This window comes from Melanostigma gelatinosum, assembly GCF_949748355.1.
Source record: "Melanostigma gelatinosum genome assembly, chromosome: 19".
In the NCBI taxonomy this organism is placed as follows: domain Eukaryota; kingdom Metazoa; phylum Chordata; class Actinopteri; order Perciformes; family Zoarcidae; genus Melanostigma; species Melanostigma gelatinosum.
The window spans coordinates 3,092,460-3,115,553 of record NC_136652.1 but is presented as its reverse complement, the minus strand read 5'-3'; the positions used below and the strand labels follow the sequence as shown (position 1 = coordinate 3,115,553).

At 47.2% G+C, this 23,094-nt stretch overlaps 1 protein-coding gene across 1 annotated transcript; it reads right to left on the bottom strand.

Moving 5' to 3' along the window:
- Positions 1 to 345: 345 nt before the first annotated feature.
- On the bottom strand, positions 346 to 22,184 carry fzd3a (frizzled class receptor 3a). Its single transcript, XM_079290563.1, is given in 9 exon segments — positions 346 to 973; positions 1,068 to 1,444; positions 1,446 to 1,491; positions 4,577 to 4,725; positions 6,781 to 7,032; positions 7,213 to 7,512; positions 7,611 to 8,073; positions 8,998 to 9,194; positions 22,042 to 22,184. Coding segments are annotated over 9 exon segments (2,124 nt in total). The 5' UTR covers positions 22,129 to 22,184; the 3' UTR covers positions 346 to 720.
- Positions 22,185 to 23,094: the final 910 nt, after the last annotated feature.

Below are 23,094 nucleotides of genomic sequence, written 5' to 3'. Positions count from 1 at the left end.
CTTTGACTCTTCTTTCCACTCAGTTGGTCGGTCATCAGTCATAAGGCAGGAGTTTGGATTCAGCTTTTCCTGTATTTTAGCCCTTGCATTCTGGCAAACAAACATTTTTCCTCTTATTACATCACAGCAAAGCAATGAAGTACCTCAATATGTAAAAAAAACATTTTTTTGAATAAGACAATGCTTCACAGTAAAGTTCAGGAGTCATAAACAGCATTTGTAGAGAGCGCTTCCCAGAGGTGGTTCTCTGAACTAATGTGGAGTTTCAAGTCAGGTGTGAATAAATGTCCCCCCCCCCCCGAGTGCTAACCGTCACTCAGTCCCTTTATACAAAAAGGTACAGTACAAGTCACAAACAGTCCAGTGTTTCTGGACTGATCAGTAAAGTAGGTCCAACAGTCATTTTCCAGTGTTGGTCGTCATCAGGACCGTAGGATCAGCTCGTGGGTTGAGTGAAGCTGAGAGGACATTTTAAGGCATCGATCCACACTCGGTCCTCCTGCTCTGGCTGGATGGAGCCCTGTTCTAGCTAAACTGTGCCTCAGCGCTGAGCTCCCAAAATTCAACAGGAGAGGACTCCACAGTGGTTGCTCCTGTGCATTTTGTCAAGCTTACTGTGGATCCTCACGCATTCTTTAATTCTCTGGGAAAAGAAAGAAGTCATCTTTCCCTCTCCCTTCCAGTCACATCTTCCATCTTCAGAAGCATCGCAGATCCTCTTCAGGCTGTAGCTCCGTCCTCCTCCAGGACTCTGTGTATCCCGTTTCCAGGGACACCGAGGACAGCTTGGGTGGTGCCGGTGAGGTCCCTGACGCTGCTGTGCTGGCTCTCCAGTCGTTGGGTGGAGCCGTGCCGTGATAGGCTGTCTAGGCGGTTGGTGCTGCAGTGTCTGGACTGCGGTTGGTCGTTGAGGCGAGACATGCTTCCGTAGAGCAGCCGGTCGTCTGTGGCCCGGAAACTGGAGGCCGTATATCTGGGACAAAGACAAACGGCAGCATCAGGAGCCGGGCTCTCTGTGGACCAATGCAGGACAGAGACAAACCACCTCTGAAGGACATGAGACCCACCTGTCGTCTTGGGGGCGCTGCAGGCTGCCGTGATAGCTGCTCATCTTGGAGCGTGCGCTGCGGACCGAGCCGGCCCGGCTGGTGCTGGCGCTGGGCGGTTCATCCAACATGGCCAGGTGGGTGGACGAGGCGTGGGTGGAGGTCCCCTGGGTGGACGTGCCCTGGGACTTCCTCACGATGGGCGCGTTGGGGTCCCTGAGCAGCAGCTGGGCGAAGTCGGGCTCCTGGAGCACCTGTCTGCTCTCGTTGACCATCCCGCTGCAGCAGGTGAAGGAGGGCAGGGAGGGAGTGGAGCAAGAGGAGCAGGAGGGGAGTGGAGCAAGGGAGGGCAGGGAGAGACGCAACAGGGAGGGGAGGGACAGGGGGAAGGTGGTGGGGGCGGTAGAAGAGAATGGAGCAGGCGGTGGGAGAGGGGGTTAATGCTCTGAGTTTGGAGGGGAGGGGAGTAAGCGCAGAGAAGGGCCAGTGTTCAACACCAAGCCATGTACACACATCTATGTACATGTATACACATCTATGTACATGTATACACAGGTACACACATGTACACACATCTATGTACATGTATACACAGGTACACACATCTATGTACATGTATACACAGGTACACACATGTACACACATCTATGTACATGTATACACAGGTACACACATGTACACACATCTATGTACATGTATACACAGGTACACACATGTACACACATCTATGTACATGTACACACATCTATGTACATGTATACACGGGTACACACAGGTACACACATGTACACACATCTATGTACATGTATACACGGGTACACACAGGTACACACATGTACACACATCTATGTACATGTATACACAGGTACACACGTACACACATCTATGTACATGTACACACATCTATGTACATGTATACACAGGTACACACATGTACACACATCTATGTACATGTACACACATCTATGTACATGTATACACAGGTACACACAGGTACACACATGTACACACATCTATGTACATGTACACACATCTATGTACATGTATACACAGGTACACACAGGTACACACATGTACACACATCTATGTACATGTATACACAGGTACACACGTACACACATCTATGTACATGTACACACATCTATGTACATGTATACACAGGTACACACAGGTACACACATGTACACACATCTATGTACATGTACACACATCTATGTACATGTATACACAGGTACACACATGTACACACATCTATGTACATGTACACACATCTATGTACATGTATACACAGGTACACACATGTACACACATCGATGTACATGTACACACAGGTACACACATGTACACACAGGTACACACATCTATGTACATGTACACACAGCTATGTACGTGTATACACATCTATGTACATGTATACACAGGTACACACATGTACACACATCTATGTACATGTATACACAGGTACACACATGTACACACATCTATGTACATGTACACACATCTATGTACATGTATACACAGGTACACACATGTACACACATGTATACACATCTATGTACATGTATACACAGGTACACACATGTACACACATCTATGTACATGTACACACATCTATGTACATGTACACACATCTATGTACATGTACACACAGGTACACACATGTACACACATGTACACACATCTATGTACATGTATACACAGGTACACACATGTACACACATCTATGTACATGTACACACATCTATGTACATGTATACACAGGTACACACATGTACACACATCTATGTACATGTGTACACACAGGTACACACAGGTACACACATCTATGTACATGTACACACATCTATGTACACACATCTATGTACATGTATACACATCTATGTACATGTACACACCTATGTACATGTACACACATGTACACACACCTATGTACATGTACACACAGGTACACACACCTATGTACATGTACACACAGGTACACACATCTATGTACATGTACACACATCTATGTACATGTACACACATCTATGTACATGTACACACATGTACACACAGGTACACACAGGTACACACATCTATGTACATGTACACACTTCTATGAACATGTACACACAGGTACGTACATGTACAAACAGGTACGTACATGTATACACATCTATGTACATGTACACACATCTATGTACATGTATACACATCTACATCTATGTACATGTACACACATGTATACACTTCTACACACATGTATACACTTCTACACACATGTACACACTTCTACACACCTATGTACACACCTATGTACATGTACACGGCTATGTACATGTACGCACATGTACACACGTCTATGTACATGTGCGTACATGTACACAGATGTACGCACATGTACACGGATGTGCGTACATGTACGTACATGTACACGGATGTGCGTACATGTGCGTACATGTACACGGATGTGCGTACATGTGCGTACATGTACACGGATGTGCGTACATGTACGTACATGTACACGGATGTGCGTACATGTGCGTACATGTACACGGATGTGCGTACATGTGCGTACATGTACACGGATGTGCGTACATGTACGTACATGTACACGGATGTGCGTACATGTACGTACATGTACACGGATGTGCGTACATGTACACGTATGTACGTACATGTACACGTATGTGCGCACATGTACACGTATGTGCGTACATGTACGTACGTGCGTACATGTACGTACGTGCGTACATGTACGTACATGTACACGGATGTGCGCACATGTACACGTATGTGCGTACATGTACCGTGTACATGTACGTGTACCGTGTACATGTACGTGTATCCGTGTACATGTTCGTACGTACGTACACGGATGTGCGTACATGTACGCACATGTACGTACATCCGTGTACATGTGCGTACATACATGTGCGTACATGTGTGTACATGTGCGTAATGTGTGTACATGTACACACATGGGCGTAGATGTACACGCATGTACACGCATGTATACACACTGACTGTCACTAGACAGCCAGCAGTACAGGACAGTGTTTGATCTCAGCAGAAGAGACCAGCATCAGTACATGTTTGTCTCATATTACTGTATGAGGTACTGATCCAGAGCCACTTCATTACCTACGGTGAGCTAAAGTAATGTGCTGCTGTTGAATAAAGTATATAATATGTCTCAAAATGTCATCAAAAAGTTATAGCATGTCGAAGAAAAGGCATAAACAAGTCATAGTATACTATGTTTAAAAAAGACATTAAAACAATCACAGTATATGTCGAAATATCATAAAAACGTAATTCTAAAAAAGTGAGAAAAGAAGTCAAATCATACATACTGCCTATAAATTCATATATACTGCCTATAAATTCATATATACTGTATATAAATTCATACATACTGTATATAAATTCATACATACTGTATATAAATTCATATATACTGTATATAAATTCACATATATCTATATCTGAAGCCATGTGTGCAGCTGAATGAACTGCCCGTTGGCTGTCGGTGTGCATTCAGTACGTACTCTTTGCGTCTCTTGCCGTGGAAGAAGCTGGCCCACTCGAAGCAGGTCTTCTTACTGCCCACCCAGAACACAGAGGGGATGCCCGCGATCAGCATCATCACGTACTTGATCAGGAACAAGGCCAGGTCAGGACGGCTGGTGCGCTCCACCTACAGGGCACAGACGTGCACAGGGCTGTGCTCATTCTCTGGTGTGTGTGTGTGTGTGTGCCTGCTCTATACCATCACTGACAGACATACTCTAACAGCTGATAACTAAACTTCCTGCTGCTTCCTACGTGTTTATTGTCTTCACTTCTCTTTCATGGTCATTCTACGGTATTTACCACTGCAGGTTAACATTTAACAGGTTTTAGGTTTATGTTCACTTCATAAATATTAAAGTCTCTGTCTAGTGCAGATCATATTTGTGGTGATGTAGGTCAGTGTGGATGCAACTATCATAACAAGGCATTGCATGTACAAACAGTGTAGATACTGTTCTACGCTGACTGTGACGTCTTTCATCTCCAGTAGAGAAGACGTGCCGAGTCACCACACTGCTGCTGCTGCCTGCTGGCTGCACTGAAGCCCAGGATCAGGATCTCCTCCTCTCTTTCTGTCTCATTATGTGCTCACGATCACGCAGCCCCACACAGACGGAGTCATAGTGGGCTCATTATGAGTGGGCCCTGAGGCCCAGCGATCCACACTCATTTCAGCAGAGAGACGCGAGACGACAACCACCGTCCTCATTACAGACAGTATGGACTACGTTCTGCTGCTGCACAGGAGCTTAGGGCTCGATCACCAGTGTGTGTGTGTGTGTGTGTGTGTGTGTGTGTGTGTGTGTGTGTGTGTGTGTGTGTGTGTGTGTGTGTGTGTGTGTGTGTGTGTGTGTGTGTGTGTGTGTGTGTGTGTGTGTGTGTGTGTGTGTGTTTAGCAGAGTGGAGGTCTGAGCCTCAGGGAAGGCTTTTAAGATAAATATAGTGAGGCACTTTGAGTCTAAGCTATCTACTGATGCACGTTACTGACTGTGTGTGCGTGCGTGCGTGCGTGCGTGCGCGTGCGTACTGTCATCTGAACAGAGTGGGGGAGGGGTGGAAACTACGTTGACGTTTGTGTGATTTTGGCCCTAGAGGCATCTCCACAGTGCACTGGTGTACGGAGTAGGAGGAGAACGGTGCTCAGATCTGCTGTAACTACAGTCTGTACGTGGTGCAGTTTGACCCCACTGACCCGTCCTCTCCAGCACACACACACACACTGCACACACACACACAATGCAGTGTTTATGTGACAGATTAAGAGCACCACTCTGATCTTACACAATGCTCATGCATCTCTGCCCACAGCTGCAGCTCTACATCACCACAATGCTGCGACTTTCAGGTCGCCAACTCAGCTCATTTCTACACATCGAATGAGTTCCAGTGAGCGTCTAGTGGTGCGAAGACACGGAACCCGACGTCGCTGCCTATTTCACAACAAGTACACAGGAGAGTCAGAGTCTCTGACTGAGACCCGGATCAAGTGGAAATAAATACCAGTGACAGAGAGAGACTGTTACTGCAGCACAGCGCTGAACGCCTGATAACAATACAACACACACCTAGTCTGCACACCTGCAGCACGCCCTCCCTCCCTCCGTTTGTTTCATATATGACGGTGTGTGTGTGTGTGTGTGTTTGAATGCACAGTGTTTGGTCATATCCAGGACACACACTCTCACTGAGCATCCTGCTCTCTAATGTCTCTGTGTGCAAACACATCTGGCAGTTGTCAGCCTCCTCCCAGCTGTTAGCTCCTGCTCTGTCTTCTAGCTTCCTTGCAAGAGTCCCAGTTGTACATGTAATGTGCACAAACATCTGTGCACACTGTGCTGGACGTCTATGAGTATCTCAGCACCTCCAAGGGACTAAACGTAGGGTTATAGAACTGAAGTGAGTGGGATTCTGGGATATTTCAACAACAGCAAAATGGTATATTGCAATAATTACATATAGTGTTTGCATGTGTAATAAGTGGTAATGTGTGTCATGACCATATGGTGCCAAACATCAGCAGAAATCACAGATTGTGACTTCTTCTCCATCTCTCTGCATGTTCCACAGAAGAGGAGGAGATCTGATGATGGCAGATATGCGTGCAGACAAGCTGTGCTATTATTATCCTACAACAAAGAAACTAAACATACATATCTTCAACTTGAGTTCTGCACATTACCTGGTAGGGACAGGGGATGTGGTAGTCTCTGCACTTCTCCTGGACCCAGGTGGTCTCCCAGATGGCCCGGTGGCTGTTCTCGTAGAGGCAGCAGGCCAGGACGGCCAGCAGAGGGACCAGGTAGAGCACGGAGAACACGCCGATGCGGATCATGAACTTCACCAGTTTCTCCCGGTTCTCCTTCTCCAGTGGGATCTCCATGCGGACTCGGTTCAGGGCTGCGATGCCTGCCAGCAGCAGTGCCACGCCAACCTGGGAGGACGGGATAGAGGGATGGCTTCATGGTTTTCAGTGATCCTGTAAAGCAGATCAGTGTCGACCGGCTGCATCTGTTAGCACTGAATGCTATGCTTCACTTCTCGTTATCTCTCTGCTCCCGTCAAGGTGAGGCAGCACAGTTCAAACATGTTCTCTTGTTCTACTCTTCCTCACCACTACGTCCAATCCCAGCGGAGCCAGCAGGAACCAGCGCAGGGCCGTCAGGTTGTACAGCCCCACGAAGCACACCCCGCTGACGCTGTCGCCCTCGATCTTGTTCATGGCGAGCAGGGTGACGGTGAGGACGCCGGGGATGCCCCAGGCACAAGCGTGGAACAGGAGGGCCTTCTTCTCGATTGCCTCACTGCCCCACTTGGGAACAGCCGCCAGGAACCAGGTGATGGTCAGAATGACCCACCAGACACTGCCGGCCATGGTGAAGAAGTACAGCACCATGAAGAGGAGGGTGCAGGCCTGGGACAGAGAGAGAACGTACAGGTGCAGGATCAATATCAATATCTAGGCAGGAGACAAACCGAATAACATACAGTCAGGAAAATATGTATTTTGACCTTATTATGGGAGCCTTGGGTCACTGTAGCAGCCCTGAACCTCCCGGGACTCGCTGCGTTACAGGAAACGTTGTCCTCCAACAGAAACCCGAGGAAGAACACCAGGGACACCATCATGTAGCACACGGCGTAGAATATGATCGGACGCTCCGGGTAGCGGAAGCGCGACACGTCGATGAGGAAAGTCAGGAAGGTGAAGAGGGTGGCGGACAGACAGACGATGGACACCACCCCGATGAAGTAGCGGGCGAACGTTAGCTCCTCCCGCGTGAAGTACATGTTGGAGCAGGGGGGGGAGCAGTCGCGGACCCCCATGAAGGAGTAACCCAGCTCGGGCTCGATTTTGAGTTCTCTCGGACACCAGAAGCCGTAGTCCCGCTGGACGGAGACGGGGGATTCAGTCGTGTCCGAGCCGGACAGCAGGTCCACGGGACGGGGGTACGACTCGTCACAGTCTGGGAACCTGAGAGCAGATGAGACGGGATGATCTCAGGGACAGCTTTCAGATTGATGAACACATGTTCTATGGCGCTCACAGAAGTGCAGGAAACAGGAGAGCAGATACTCCATTCTAGAGAGCGATTACTAAGTTTCACTATCACTGCCTTATATCACCGAGCAGCTGAATACTGCTTACTCAGGTGTTCTTGAGGTGTTTGTATCCCTATGATGGCACATAGTAGGAGGCTGAGAGTCATTGTGGTGAGAGAGATGGAGGATGTCTGTTGCTGGTCAGCGTCCTGGATGCTCTCTAATGCAAAGCTTTATCAAAGTCAAATAAGCTCTTTCAACCTCACTTCTGGTCATATCCTCCTCAGCAGATTGTTTTTCAGTCATTCTTTTAAACCATGTCTGGAATCTTAAAATGACCCACTGAGCCTCCTCCCCTTTGGTGTTCACACTTTCAACCTTCTTGGTTGGTCCTGTGTGTGTGTGTGTGTGTGTGTGTGTGTGTGTGTGTGTACTTGCTCGATTGCATCATATTTTTTACGTCATCTCTTCTCATTGTGACGATGTGTGAATGCGATGTTTTTGGCATTGCAGTCCTGTGTCACGTGTTGGACCGGTCCGTGTGACGTGTGTGTTGCTCCTGATGTGTGTAATTTGATGTGTGATTGACTGAATCAATTACCTGGTTTACCCTCTGGGATTCAAACAGAGGTTGAATTAAGTCAAAGTGTTTAGCAGCCAGTTTTCAAAATCAGATCACCAGTTTCTGGAGATCCTGGTATTCCTCGAAGCCTCTTCATTACTATGGTTCAGACATGTTACTCTTCACACACTCGCTGGACTCCTCACAAAGACAATCTGCTGACGTCACTGACGCAGCCGGGCTGTTGCTGCTGAGGTTGACCCGGGGGAGAAGGATCACTGCTGTTCTACCAACCTGTTGCAGTCCATTTCCTGCGGCCAGCTGACACCAAACATGTCCATGAGTTTGTAGCAGTCGCTCTTGGCCTGCAGGCAGAGGCGGCGACAGGGCAGAGTCAGCCGACCGTACTCGGTGCACACCGGAGCGTAGAGCGCACACAGGAACATCCGGAGCTCCGGAGAGCACTGGAGGTTCACCATGGGATGGAACGGCTGCAGGTGGAGACGGAGGGCAAAGCAATGCAAGTGTGAATGAAAACAACAGCACTCAAGAATAAAACGTATTCTATTTGAAACAGTTTACGAAGACACAGCCGGAGTGTGGCCCCAGCTTCACAACGAGGGCCAGAGAGAGGCACAAAGAGATCAGTGGAGCATGACTCCAACACTTTCTGGAGATGAGCCCACAAAAACAACTCTGGCCTCTTTCCTAATAATCCCCTCCACCCCATGATGTTAGCCCCCCCCCCCCCCCCCCCTCTCTCCCCTCTCTCATCCTTCCCTCCAACCTTCAGACAGGCACTGGGCCACCCCCACCTCTCTCTCACACACACACACACACACGCTGACAGGACCTTTGTGTTACAGGGAGGACCACGCTGTGGCTGACTGACACTGCGGCAACGCGCACACACTCACACACACATAAGCCAAAGGACTGACGGAAGTATATTATTTACATGCTAACACACCCACGTACCGGCAACATAATGGCCTCTCGCATATAAACGGAGCCAAGAGGCGGCAGCGCAGGAAGCTTCTGTGGGCAAGTTAACATGCAAATGCACAGTGTGTCTGTGAGAGGGAAAGCATACACGCACCCACACGTCCAAGAGACATGTGTCTGTATGCACGGACACCTCGGTGTGGTGTGTGATGCAGAGAAGCCTCCAGTCAGACTAATGCTACCCGCCATCCCCCAACATCTAGAGACAGAGGGACAAGCAGGGGGAGGGGAGGGGGGGACAGCAGGGGGCCGTCTGTCTCAGTGTCTGTTAGACGGGTGGATATTCACGAGCACTTGTCTCTGTGGCAGAAACACGTTCAGCCGTGAACCGTTAACGGATGTTGAAGGAAGAATGTTGGGAATACGTGAAGTCACCAGTGACACTTTCACAGAGCTTTGGTCTGGTTAAGACTCGGGTCAGCCGACCCTGGTGGGCACCAAACAACCAGAACCAAGACCGCCTGAAAAGGTGGGTCGGTCTGCTTCCCACCGGACTCTGGTGGTTCGGTTGTCCCAGGGTTTTATGAGAGCAGAAGACGTGATCGAGCATCATTGCAAAAGCTAAACTACTAATCAATCAATCTTCTGATCGTGAAATCTGTTCAGGAATCAATCTAATAATTGATCTGTATGAAGCCACTTATATACATCAACATGTGCTCGACTCTGTGTACGTTGTTACTTCATCAGTCTGTGAACAAGTGTGTGAAGGTGATGCCGCAGTCAAAAAGCCCAGAATCATTACTGCAGAGCGTCCTCTGTAAGTCCCGTCTGTACCGGTCACTCCTTCTTCATAACATGCAGTTGATCTGCAGTCTAATAATACCGATAAAGTTTACTCCTCTTGGTTAGTTTGTAAGACGTCTGCGTGAACAGGAACCGGACCAGAACGACGGAGTCAAAGGAGGAGCAGCACACAGTAGTGTATCCAACATATAAGGCTCAGTTCTGTTCTGTTCTGACCCAGCTGGGTCCTTAAGCATACAAAACATGTCTCAGACAATAAATCCCAAAATGTGATTATTAAGCAACGTAAACATGAAATGAGAATTGGAGGCTGCTGTTATACGACTGGTCATTGAGGCTGAACATGGATATTTGGAAACACACTTCATCTCTTTAATCCACATTACACAGCACTGAGCTTTAGACAGGTCCGACCATTTGAGCTCAGAATGCAGAAATAAATCATTTCAGAGACTTTTGCTCTGCTCTGTTCGCCACCTTAACTGCATTCACATTTGAGCAGCTGTTGCAAAGCGTTACCCACCATATGTCTGCCACATCAGCATGTTTGCCTGCCACCCACATGGGATGTCTTCATGTAAAAAGGATCAGAATGCGTGTTAGGCTTGGCCCTTAAAGCACAAAGCATTCACATCCATGCAGCGTCTGTTCATATCACTTCTCCAGCGAGACAAACACATGTTCAGTGGAGTAATCACACTGGTTAGTCACCTCCAGTGTGAGGGATCAGGGATGGATGGGTGATGACGAGGATTGGTGTTCACATAACGCGAGTCTTAACCCAGCGGACAGTTCATCCGCACACGCCTGTCACAGCTGAGATCAATCAAGCAGTCGGTCGTGTCATTTCTGTACAAATGGAGTCATCCCGTTTCATTGAGCACCACTGCACGAGGACTCATGCTGTGAGGTATTGATAAAGCATTGACACATCCGTTATGATGGTCTATTACTGCAGATGTACGCCATCAATCACACTGGACTATTTAAAGCTCTCCAAACGTGACACACAGAGTCTAACCTCAGCATCAGAGTTATACTCTTGGCAGTCTGGTGATGACATCACACTGAAGTCCATGTTGCTACGGCCGTGGTGTAGGTGTGTGTGACCAATGATCCTTCCATGGATGGATGAAGGGAACTGGGTACAGCGTTGGAGGCGGGCCCCGTTATGACAGTTGCTCAGTGGCGCATGAAGCAACACAAAGTTTGACCCAGTGTGAAATGACTTGGATTTAGAAAACCAGCAAATAATCAGAAACAATAAAGCTCCTCTGTAGTACGAGCAGAGAAGCCAGACTGAGACACCTGATCTCAGTACTGTGGGTACAGATGGACAGAGAAGTGGCTGCTATTGGAAAAGCATTAAAAGGGCTTCATGGGATAATTAAAAGAGATGCCGTTCACAATAGTATCTTTAGATTAACACATTACAGCTAGAGTCAGGGTCAAACAGAGAGAGAGGAAGCCCCCCCCCCGTCAGTGCTACTGTGCCTCCTGTGACGTCGAGGACTCATCGGAGTCGGTGAGCCACTCAAACATGATCGAATGCAGCTAAAGTGAGCTTGCATCTTCACTCCTCCACTCCGCTCTGACTCCCGCAGGCTACCGATGTGCTCCATAGTACACAATGCACTGTAATACACTGTACTACACTGTACTACACTGTAGTGCACTGTACTACACTGTACTGCACTGTACTGCACTGTACTGCACTGTACTACACTGTACTGCACTGTACTACACTGTACTGCACTGTACTACACTGTACTACACTGTACTGCACTGTACTACACTGTACTGCACTGTAGTACACTGTACTGCACTGTACTACACTGTACTACACTGTAGTGCACTGTACTACACTGTGCTACACTGTAGTGCACTGTACTACACTGTACTGCACTGTGCTACACTGTACTACACTGTACTGCACTGTACTACACTGTACTGCACTGTACTGCACTGTACTGCACTGTACTACACTGTACTACACTGTACTGCACTGTACTCCACTGTACTACACTGTACTGCACTGTACTACACTGTACTGCACTGTACTGCACTGTACTGCACTGCACTGTAGTGCACTGTACTACACTGTACTGCACTGTAGTGCACTGTAGTGCACTGTACTGCACTGTAGTGCACTGTACTACACTGTACTACACTGTACTGCACTGTAGTGCACTGTACTACACTGTACTGCACTGTAGTGCACTGTACTACACTGTAGTGCACTGTACTACACTGTACTACACTGTACTGCACTGTACTACACTGTACTACACTGTACTCCACTGTACTACACTGTACTGCACTGTACTGCACTGTACTACACTGTACTACACTGTAGTGCACTGTACTGCACTGTACTACACTGTACTGCACTGTACTCCACTGTACTGCACTGCACTGTACTACACTGTAGTGCACTGCACTACACTGTACTACACTGTAGTGCACTGTACTACACTGTACTGCACTGTACTACACTGTACTGCACTGTACTGCACTGTACTGCACTGCACTGCACTGTACTACACTGTACTGCACTGTACTGCACTGTACTACACTGTACTGCACTGCACTGTACTACACTGTAGTGCACTGTACTACACTGTACTACACTGTAGTGCACTGTACTACACTGTACTGCACTGTACTACACTGTACTGCACTGTACTACACTGTACTGCACTGTACTACACTGTAGTGCACTGTACTACACTGTACTGCACTGTACTACACTGTACTGCACTGTACTACACTGTACTACACTGTACTACACTGCACTGCACTGTACTACACTGTACTACACTGTACTGCACTGCACTGCACTGTACTACACTGTAGTGCACTGTACTACACTGTACTACACTGTAGTGCACTGTACTGCACTGTACTGCACTGTACTGCACTGTACTACACTGTACTACACTGTACTGCACTGCACTGTACTACACTGTACTGCACTGTACTGCACTGTACTACACTGTACTGCACTGTACTACACTGTACTGCACTGTACTACACTGTACTGCACTGTACTACACTGTACTGCACTGTACTGCACTGTACTACACTGTACTACACTGTACTGCACTGTACTCCACTGCACTGTACTGCACTGTACTGCACTGTACTACACTGTACTGCACTGTACTACACTGTACTGCACTGTACTCCACTGTACTGCACTGTACTGCACTGTACTACACTGTACTGCACTGTACTACACTGTACTCCACTGTACTGCACTGTACTGCACTGTACTACACTGTACTGCACTGTACTGCACTGTACTACACTGTAGTGCACTGTACTACACTGTAGTGCACTGTATTGCACTGTAATGTACACTGTACTACAAACAGAGATGCCATGGGGAACGGTTGAATAAATATACAGGCTACAGGGAGTGATGATCTGCTGGGGGAAACGATGTGATTCTCTTCATCGTCATCCCTCTTCCTATTCATCATGCTTCCCTTTTTTCTATTTGTATACTCCTCCAGCATCCTTCCCCTCCTCCATCTCTTCAGTATCTCTATTCGGCCATTTTATCCCAGCCAACCCATCATGCGAGTCAGTGCGGGCAGGACTCTGCTGGTGGATGGGACATATGGCTCGTGACAGCTCCAACCACCAAGATCTGAGGCCCTGCGGACCCTCCACACTCTGCACGGGGAACAGCTGGTGAACCACTGGACCGATGAATGGCCAGGGGTCTGTCATGGCGCTTTCCACCCCAGAGCCGCCCGTGTAAGGAGAATCGAGCGTGTAATACGCGACTCTGGTGCAGGCCTTGGGGTGAAGGGGGGGGGGGGGTGCTAATGTTATTTCACCTTCAATCCCCGCACCACAGTCATTACGTATTCATGAGTTTGTTCGGGGATTTTTGGATCTGTGAAAGTGGAATAAAATGCAGCTCACACAGTCAGTCAGCTCGTTCACTGCTGCTGTGTTCACTACCTGTCGATGGAGATATATTTATATTCTGGAATTCAATTTGCTCAAATGAAATAGTGCTGTGAGATACTGTCTATATCTATCATAGATCATCACAACAAGCAGAGAGGGAGGTTTTCCAGTGCTGCAGGAGTGAGAAGTGTTTCCTGAAAGCTTTCACACGCCAACTCTAAATGTTTGAAACACTCAAGACCAAATCTCCATAAATAACCAAAAATACATAAGTAGACAACATAAAAGTCAAGAGACGAGGAAGACTAAAGTGAAGAAAAACCAACGACAGCCAAAGTCAGAGCCCAGACGGGCCTGAGCAGGAGAGCCATGGCTCAGTCAGCCATGACAGCCGGGACAGTACCAGGACCGTCATCATGCACACCAGAGCTTTTACTGCTGGGACATTTGTCTTCTGTGAGAAAGACGTCTTGATGATCCGGAGCTGAAGATGCAGTTCTGTAGTGTGCATATTTCTGCATCGTTAGGAGAAAACCAGTCTGCCTGTGAAGAGCTGAGACAAACAGCCTTGACCGCAGTTTCCCCTCCATGAATATCTGAGATTATCCAGCAAGTTTTCAATCAGATCAAGATAGCCGTGATATGAAATATTAACATGGCCTCGTCCAATGAAGCCAGAGGCTGGCTGTGTGTAGCGTGCTGATGCTGAAGTCATCTTTTAATGAAGGCTCAGAGGCTGCTGCTAAGATGCGGTGACTGATGAATTGCTGACAAAGAAGCCCACCGTGGCCAACTGGTCTGTGTGGATTTGTTCTTTTTGAAATACACCCCCCCCACACACACACACACACACCCTCCCTCCTGCATTTTCTCTCCCCCTTTCTCCTCTGCTGCCATTCCAATTCTCCAAATTTCCAAGCTCAGCGCCATGACAACGAGTGATGCATCACCAGGGGGGGGGAGGAGGAGGAGGAGGAGGAAGGAGAGCAGGGTTCGAGGAGGTCAGGGTGCGGGGCGGAGGGGACCACCTCCCGGGAGGCAAGAAAGTCTCCGCTCCCTTTGTTAACAGCACAATTGGGACTGTTCCCTGGGCAACGGGAGAGCCCTGCGCAGGGGGATGGGGAGGACAAAAGAGATGGGAGGAGGGGGGGGGGGGTTGAGAGAGACACAGAGAGAGAGAGAGAGACAGAGAGCGAGACAGAGAGAGACAGAGAGAGCGAGACAAAGAGAGAGCCAGAGAGACAGAGACAGAAAGAGAGAGAGACAGAGAGCGAGACAGAGTGAGAGACAGAGACAGAGACAGAGAGACAGAGAGGGAGAGAGAGAGAGGGAGAGAGACAGAGGGATGGGTCGACTGAGTCAACCGTGTCATTCACCGCTAAGAAATGTTTGAAAACCTTGTGCTCTGACAGTGTGCAATGTCCATGTAGGCACACTCACACACACACACTCACTCACTCACTCACTCACTCACACACACACACACACACACACACACACACACACACTCACTCACACACACACACACACACACACACACACACACACACACACTCACAGAAAGGTTGTTGTGGACCAGCGACTTGCTCTCTGGATGTGCCTCTCTTTCAGTCCACTGCCAATAAACACGGTGTTGGACATTAAATAAAACAAGAGGCTCCTTTACAGCCTGGGTCACGCTGGGTAGGATTTATCAGACCATGTTGTGTGTGTGTGTGTGTGTGTGTGTGTGTGTGTGCTTAGCCGGGAAACATCTTCACTACTTTAAACAATGAGCATGTTACATGCTGTACCTTTTAGTTCACTGCAGCCCGTTTTAACAGACTTGCAGCCATCAGAGAGCGTTATCAGCACTTTACTGAAACTCTCTCTCACACACACACACACACACACACACACACACACACACACACACACACACACACACACACACACACACACACACACACACACCTCTCCTTTACAAATCCATTCACACAGCATGGGTGGAGTATCTGGGTTATTCTACGCAGCAGCTGTAACATGACACAGTTTATCTGAATGCATTGTAAAGCTGAGACAAGAGGCTGGTTTAAGGAGCTGAATGGAGGAGATGAGTGGAAGTGGGACAGAGCAGACTATTGATCAGTCTGTGTGTCCCTGCACACCCTTCACACGGCACAAAACGCCACAAATAACATCTAGATCAAGAAAGGACTTTTTAAATTCCATCCTATTACTACCAGTGATGCTATTGTAGCTCTAGAGGCAGAATAACCTGCTCATTGTGACAGAATAGGACATTTTAGGGCTGAATTCCCAACATTCATCGTTTTTATCTTGCAGTCATTAAAAAAGGTTTGCCGGCTTGGCTTTGGCTTCATGTAAACAAACCCCGCTAATAAATCAAATTGAATTAACCTTCGCTTGTCATATCTGGCCTTGAAGAATCTCAACACTAACCACCACAGTCACGTCTCCTCCGCCCTCCTCCATCACCTCCGCCCTCTATAGAAACACAGTCCTCTCCTCTGGACATTTGTAAAGCTCAGGACACATTTTCCATCAACTGGCTGTAGAATAAGGCAATACAGATTTCCACTATAAAAATAATGAAACATTTGATTTAGCATTTCATTTAAGTCTTTATGCTGTGTTTTGCAGAACTTTCTTTTAGGGCCAACTAAAATCAACACACGGCAATTCTTAGAAATATAATTTCTCACGAGACAAAGAAATGTTTTTAACAATATCGTGACATTTACCTCCGCCAAAGAAATCCCTAAAGGAAAAGCAAATCTATTAGAGAATGCTGGTATCATACTGAACCAAAGGGCCTCCGCTTGAATGCCAAAGACGGTTCATAGTTCATACCATTCCAGCTGTTTACTGTGGTGAGCCCACGCTGCCATACATTAAAGTGTGCATCTCTCGAAAGAAAGGGGGTTTTAGCCCCGATCGCTCTTCTTTTGGTAACGCCAGTGAAATCCGCCACGCTCTTATCTCCTGTTTCTGTGGCGCAGTGTCATTGTGGCACAGGAACAGGCCGTGTCTCACAGCCCCGAGACCGCTGCCCCACCCCCGCTGGGAGGTCATTGGGCGGTCAACACTGACACAGGAAGTCCTGTTTGTACGATCACCTGTGAACGTGTTGTTGTGGTTTGATGATGATCTCTCATACAGCAGAGTTACAGTGAACATCTCTACATGCTAATATTTACGGTAAACCTCACCAAATAAAGCAACAAGAACGTTTATAACGATATTGTGACAAATTGCGCTCACTTTCCCAAAACACTAAAACCTTGAAAAGACCTTGAGAAGCGAGACGGGAGAAAAGGGACTCAGACAGACTTCAGGGGGTTTGGAACAAAACTGAAAGAACGGCAGGCGTTGGTTCTCGTCCAACTCCCAGTTTCTCCACGGTGCAGGGCATTCATCATCATTATCACGGCTATTCAGCGGACCTAATTCCCTTTAAAATCAACTGTCAATTCTCATTTGGCTGCCCTCGACATCTTACCGGCTTTGAATTCTCCCATGAACTGGATCTACAGCGAGTTATCTGGAAAACTCTGGAAAACAAGAGCCAGGCAGAGCCGTGGTCTCTCCTTGTTTGGAACCTACTGGGGTTTGCGTCCAAAACCCAACTACCATTTGTGAGCTCTAAAAGAGACTTAATTGTGGATCCATGACCAATCAAAGTGAACACCGTCGAAACAGAAGTGCCTCTCTCTGTTCACTGCGACCCACACACTGCGAGTAGGCGCAAAGAGCGAACGCAGCGGCGACTTCTCCGTCAATGAGGAAACGATTCTACCTAAACCACATACATCTGTCGCATTCACACGCTAAACATTCTAACGCATTTCCTTTAAAGAATCCATCAAAAGTCAAAACTAAATCCAGGAGATGAGAGTGAATATGTGGACACGGTGAGTACGAGCGGGCAGGAGAGGTGGGAGCAGTTGCATCTTCTCCAAACGCGAGTGCAGCTGTGATGTGATGATGTGATGCTGTGATGTGATGCTGTGATGCTGTGCTGTGATGCTGTGATGTGATGCTGTGATGTGATGCTGTGATGCTGTGATGTGATGCTGTGATGCTGTGCTGTGATGCTGTGATGTGATGCTGTGATGCTGTGATGTGATGCTGTGATGCTGTGATGTGATGCTGTGATGTGATGCTGTGATGCTGTGATGTGATGCTGTGATGTGATGCTGTGATGCTGTGATGTGATGCTGTGATGTGATGCTGTGATGTGATGCTGTGATGTGATGCTGTGATGCTGTGATGCTGTGATGTGATGCTGTGATGTGATGCTGTGATGTGATGCTGTGATGTGATGCTGTGATGCTGTGATGTGATGCTGTGATGTGATGCTGTGATGTGATGCTGTGATGTGATGCTGTGATGCTGTGATGTGATGCTGTGATGTGATGCTGTGATGCTGTGATGCTGTGATGTGATGCTGTGATGCTGTGATGCTGTGATGTGATGCTGTGATGTGATGCTGTGATGTGATGCTGTGATGTGATGCTGTGATGTGATGCTGTGATGTGATGCTGTGATGCTGTGATGCTGTGATGTGATGCTGTGATGTGATGCTGTGATGTGATGCTGTGATGTGATGCTGTGATGCTGTGATGTGATGCTGTGATGTGATGCTGTGATGTGATGCTGTGATGTGATGCTGTGATGCTGTGATGTGATGCTGTGATGTGATGCTGTGATGCTGTGATGCTGTGATGTGATGCTGTGATGCTGTGATGCTGTGATGTGATGCTGTGATGCTGTGATGTGATGCTGTGATGTGATGCTGTGATGTGATGCTGTGATGTGATGCTGTGATGTGATGCTGTGATGCTGTGATGTGATGCTGTGATGTGATGCTGTGATGCTGTGATGTGATGCTGTGATGCTGTGATGTGATGCTGTGATGTGATGCTGTGATGCTGTGATGTGATGCTGTGATGTGATGCTGTGATGTGATGCTGTGATGCTGTGATGCTGTGATGTGATGCTGTGATGTGATGCTGTGATGTGATGCTGTGATGTGATGCTGTGATGTGATGCTGTGATGCTGTGATGTGATGCTGTGATGTGATGCTGTGATGTGATGCTGTGATGTGATGCTGTGATGCTGTGATGTGATGCTGTGATGTGATGCTGTGATGCTGTGATGTGATGCTGTGCTGTGATGCTGTGATGTGATGCTGTGATGTGATGCTGTGATGTGATGCTGTGATGTGATGCTGTGATGTGATGCTGTGATGCTGTGATGTGATGCTGTGATGTGATGCTGTGATGTGATGCTGTGATGTGATGCTGTGATGTGATGCTGTGATGCTGTGATGTGATGCTGTGATGTGATGCTGTGATGTGATGCTGTGATGTGATGCTGTGATGCTGTGATGTGATGCTGTGATGCTGTGATGTGATGCTGTGATGTGATGATGTGTGCCAGGCCCTGTCCGGACTAGATTACATAACCCAGGATTTTCCGTCCATCCCTCACTCGTACAGTGCAGTGCAGCAGGCACAGATGGTCGCCAGGGCTCGGGCACACATCACCACTGTGCCGGGCGAGGAGGGGAGGAGCGGGTGTCACAGGGTAAAAGTGATGGAGGGAATAAATAAAGTGAGGTAAATAAAGATGGATGGACTGACACACACACACACACACACACACACACACACACAGATGTTGCAGCCAGACTCATGTTTTGGTGCAGTTTGGCCAGTAATTGCTAGATAGATTGAGCTTCCAGAGGGATCAGCCTCTGCAAAGGCGGGATTAAGCTAACGAGGTGATGCATCTGCTCCATGATTGTGTGTAAATGCCGAACTCGTCATTTCACAGAGGACAACACAGCCACAACAGTCCGATGCTGTGGCTGGTACATCTATAGATGATCTAAGGGGTAGAAGGATAAACGGGGACTAAACACAGGAGCCGGAGCATCATCTGAACCACCGTCTGGGCTCTTTACTCCCAGGCTGAACGTAGCTAACTGCTCAAAAGCCACTTATGTAAAATGTGAAGAGTGCCTACATGTTGTGGTGAATCAAAGTCAACATGCCGGTCGGTGGCCAGAAACCATGTTAAGGACAATTTAATAATGCACTGTGCCTCCGGGACAAGTATTAAAAGTTAATTTTCTGCTTAATGTTTTGGTAATGCGTTCCCAATCCCTGGAGCGAGAGCAGCCAAATGAAAGTAGACGAGCACTTTGATATCACTGCATGGGCTGCTGGTGTCTGCACACTCATCAGCTTCATCAGCATGTGAGGAAGACGTTCCTGACCTCACAATGTGTGGGTTGTGCAGTATCACCTCTGTAGAGTCACAACTATGTGAGGCACCGACAACAGAGTAAAGAAAGAGTGAAAGGACCAGAAGGAAATGCTCAGAAGAGGACGCTGAGGGGAATAAAGTGCGTGTGTGTGTGTGTATGTGTTGGGGGGGGGGACAGGAGAAAAGGATGCATTTCAAAAACATATATATAAATATTGAAGGTACCCAATTTCTCATAATACGTCATCTCCAAAAGATACAGTATTTGGGGGGAAAATGCACGTTTATCTTTTTAACCCCTCGAAGACACAGTGATATGAAAACATCTGAAAACATCTGGGTCTTTACCAGGACGGTAGAAAACTGAAGAAATCTAAGTCGACCAAAACGACCGATTAGTCGACTAATCGAGGGGTTATAACTAGGTATGCCCAAAATATGAAATGATTTCTCTCAAAATGGGATTTATGAATAACTTTGTTGAGGTGTAAGCCTGTCATGTAGGCTGGTACCTATTCACGTTCCTAATCCATGTCTTTACTAAAAATCATTTAAAACACCGGCAAACTCAAAATAAAATTCCTGCTTAAATTAGAACTGAAATGAGTCCAAATCTCAATTCAAAGTTCACAATCCATTATTAATATAGCCAATGGAATATCAAAAACCTGTGAAAAAACATCACAATTTCTCAGATCCCGAGATGTTTAGCTCAACCAACAGTTTTATATCATCATACTGTAGGAGCTGAAAGCAGCAGATGTTTAAAAATGACTCAACGGATGAATCAAAATGCTTATCATCATTTGATTATTTGATTATGAACTAATCAACCAAATGGATAATTGTTTGAGCTCTAGAAATGTCAGCGACAGGAAGAGCGTGGAAAAGAAACCGCGTCAGAAACAAGATGCAACACTTCTGCGTTAGACACAATATGTTATGAATTAATTTCCACGTTTTACCACCTATGAAAAATTGCGTGTATCCAAGTGTGACATACTGCAATTATTGAATTTACTTTGATCAGGGAATTACCTATTCCTGTCATAAATGACACCGCTTTAAATAGATCAATTCATATAAAAATAAATAAAACAGGGTGCTAATAATAGAAGGTTAATTCATGGCCGCTATATGTTGCATATTTAAATTTCCTAGCATTTCATCATGTTAGTTTTTTAGACATGAGTAAATTATGTCAGGTCTCAAGAAGTCCCCACTACGTCTCACTGCTCCGTCTGAATGTGTTTCTAAACGTGCTGATGAACATCACTGAAGATCATTCGCACAACATATATCAGCAAACACCTGTACTCTGCCTCACGGTCTCATCTTCCAGGAACACAAACTGGAGCTTTAAACAGGTCAGCGGTATACATTACCTCCATGGCGAGCGCCGCAGTCTGCTGGTCGTAGTGATTCAGTATGTTGGGCATGTAGGTGGAGTTGTAGGGCAGCCCCTGGCACATGCGTAGGGTTATGGGCTCACAGGTGAACAGACTGTGGCTTTCCTCCACCGCATCCATGGGGATGGCAGCGCACGCCGTCAACATAGACAACGACAGCACCCACAGCACCCACAGGAGCTCCATGACCGGTCCGTACAGCAGGAGAGAGGAAGAAGGGTTGAACCCAGAGAGCCACTGGCTCAGTCAGCAGGATGGGGAAATCACAGGTGACTGTCTGGTAGTCTCTTCCTCCGCTTCAGCTCACAGAGAAACCTCGTGGGTCGGGACCGCGAGTCCAACACGGCCATGACTGAAGCTGGCTGCATCCATCACCGTGGGGAATCCGGTCAGCGGCAGCAGAGCGTCACAAGACCTCCATAGTCCGGGAAGATGCCGTGGTCCTTTAAGATGCCGTGGTCCTTTAAGATGCCGTGGTCCTTTAAGATGCCGTGGTCCTTTAAGATGCCGTGGTCCTTTAAGATGCCGTGGTCCTTTAAGATGCTGCGCCGCGACCGCCGGCACTCCTCCCTCTCCTGCCTCGATGGACAGCGGTGAGGCTTTGGAGAGAATAGTGATGACGACCACCGATGAAGATGATGTTCAACCTGCAATCTGTAAAATAAAAATATATTTTGTATCAGGTCACCAGTAGTGGATTATTCATAATCTCTTGTATGTTTTGTCGTAAAGAAGATCAGGTTGTATTTTTTTTAATGAAAACTAGAGAAATAATGGGCTGCAACTGGAGAACACAAAAGGCTGTTTGCAGAGGGTTGGTGTTCATCTCACTGTGGGGGGTGCTTGTGAAGATGAACGATGACATTAACAGAATTAATTAACAGCAATATATCATGCTAGAGACTACCAATTACAACAACACTACTACACACAGGGCAATAGCTAAATAAACATTTACGTGGGAATTTAAAGCTGTTTTTGAGGTTGTTTATTGAGTGACATCATAATTTATGGAATGATATTATTTAT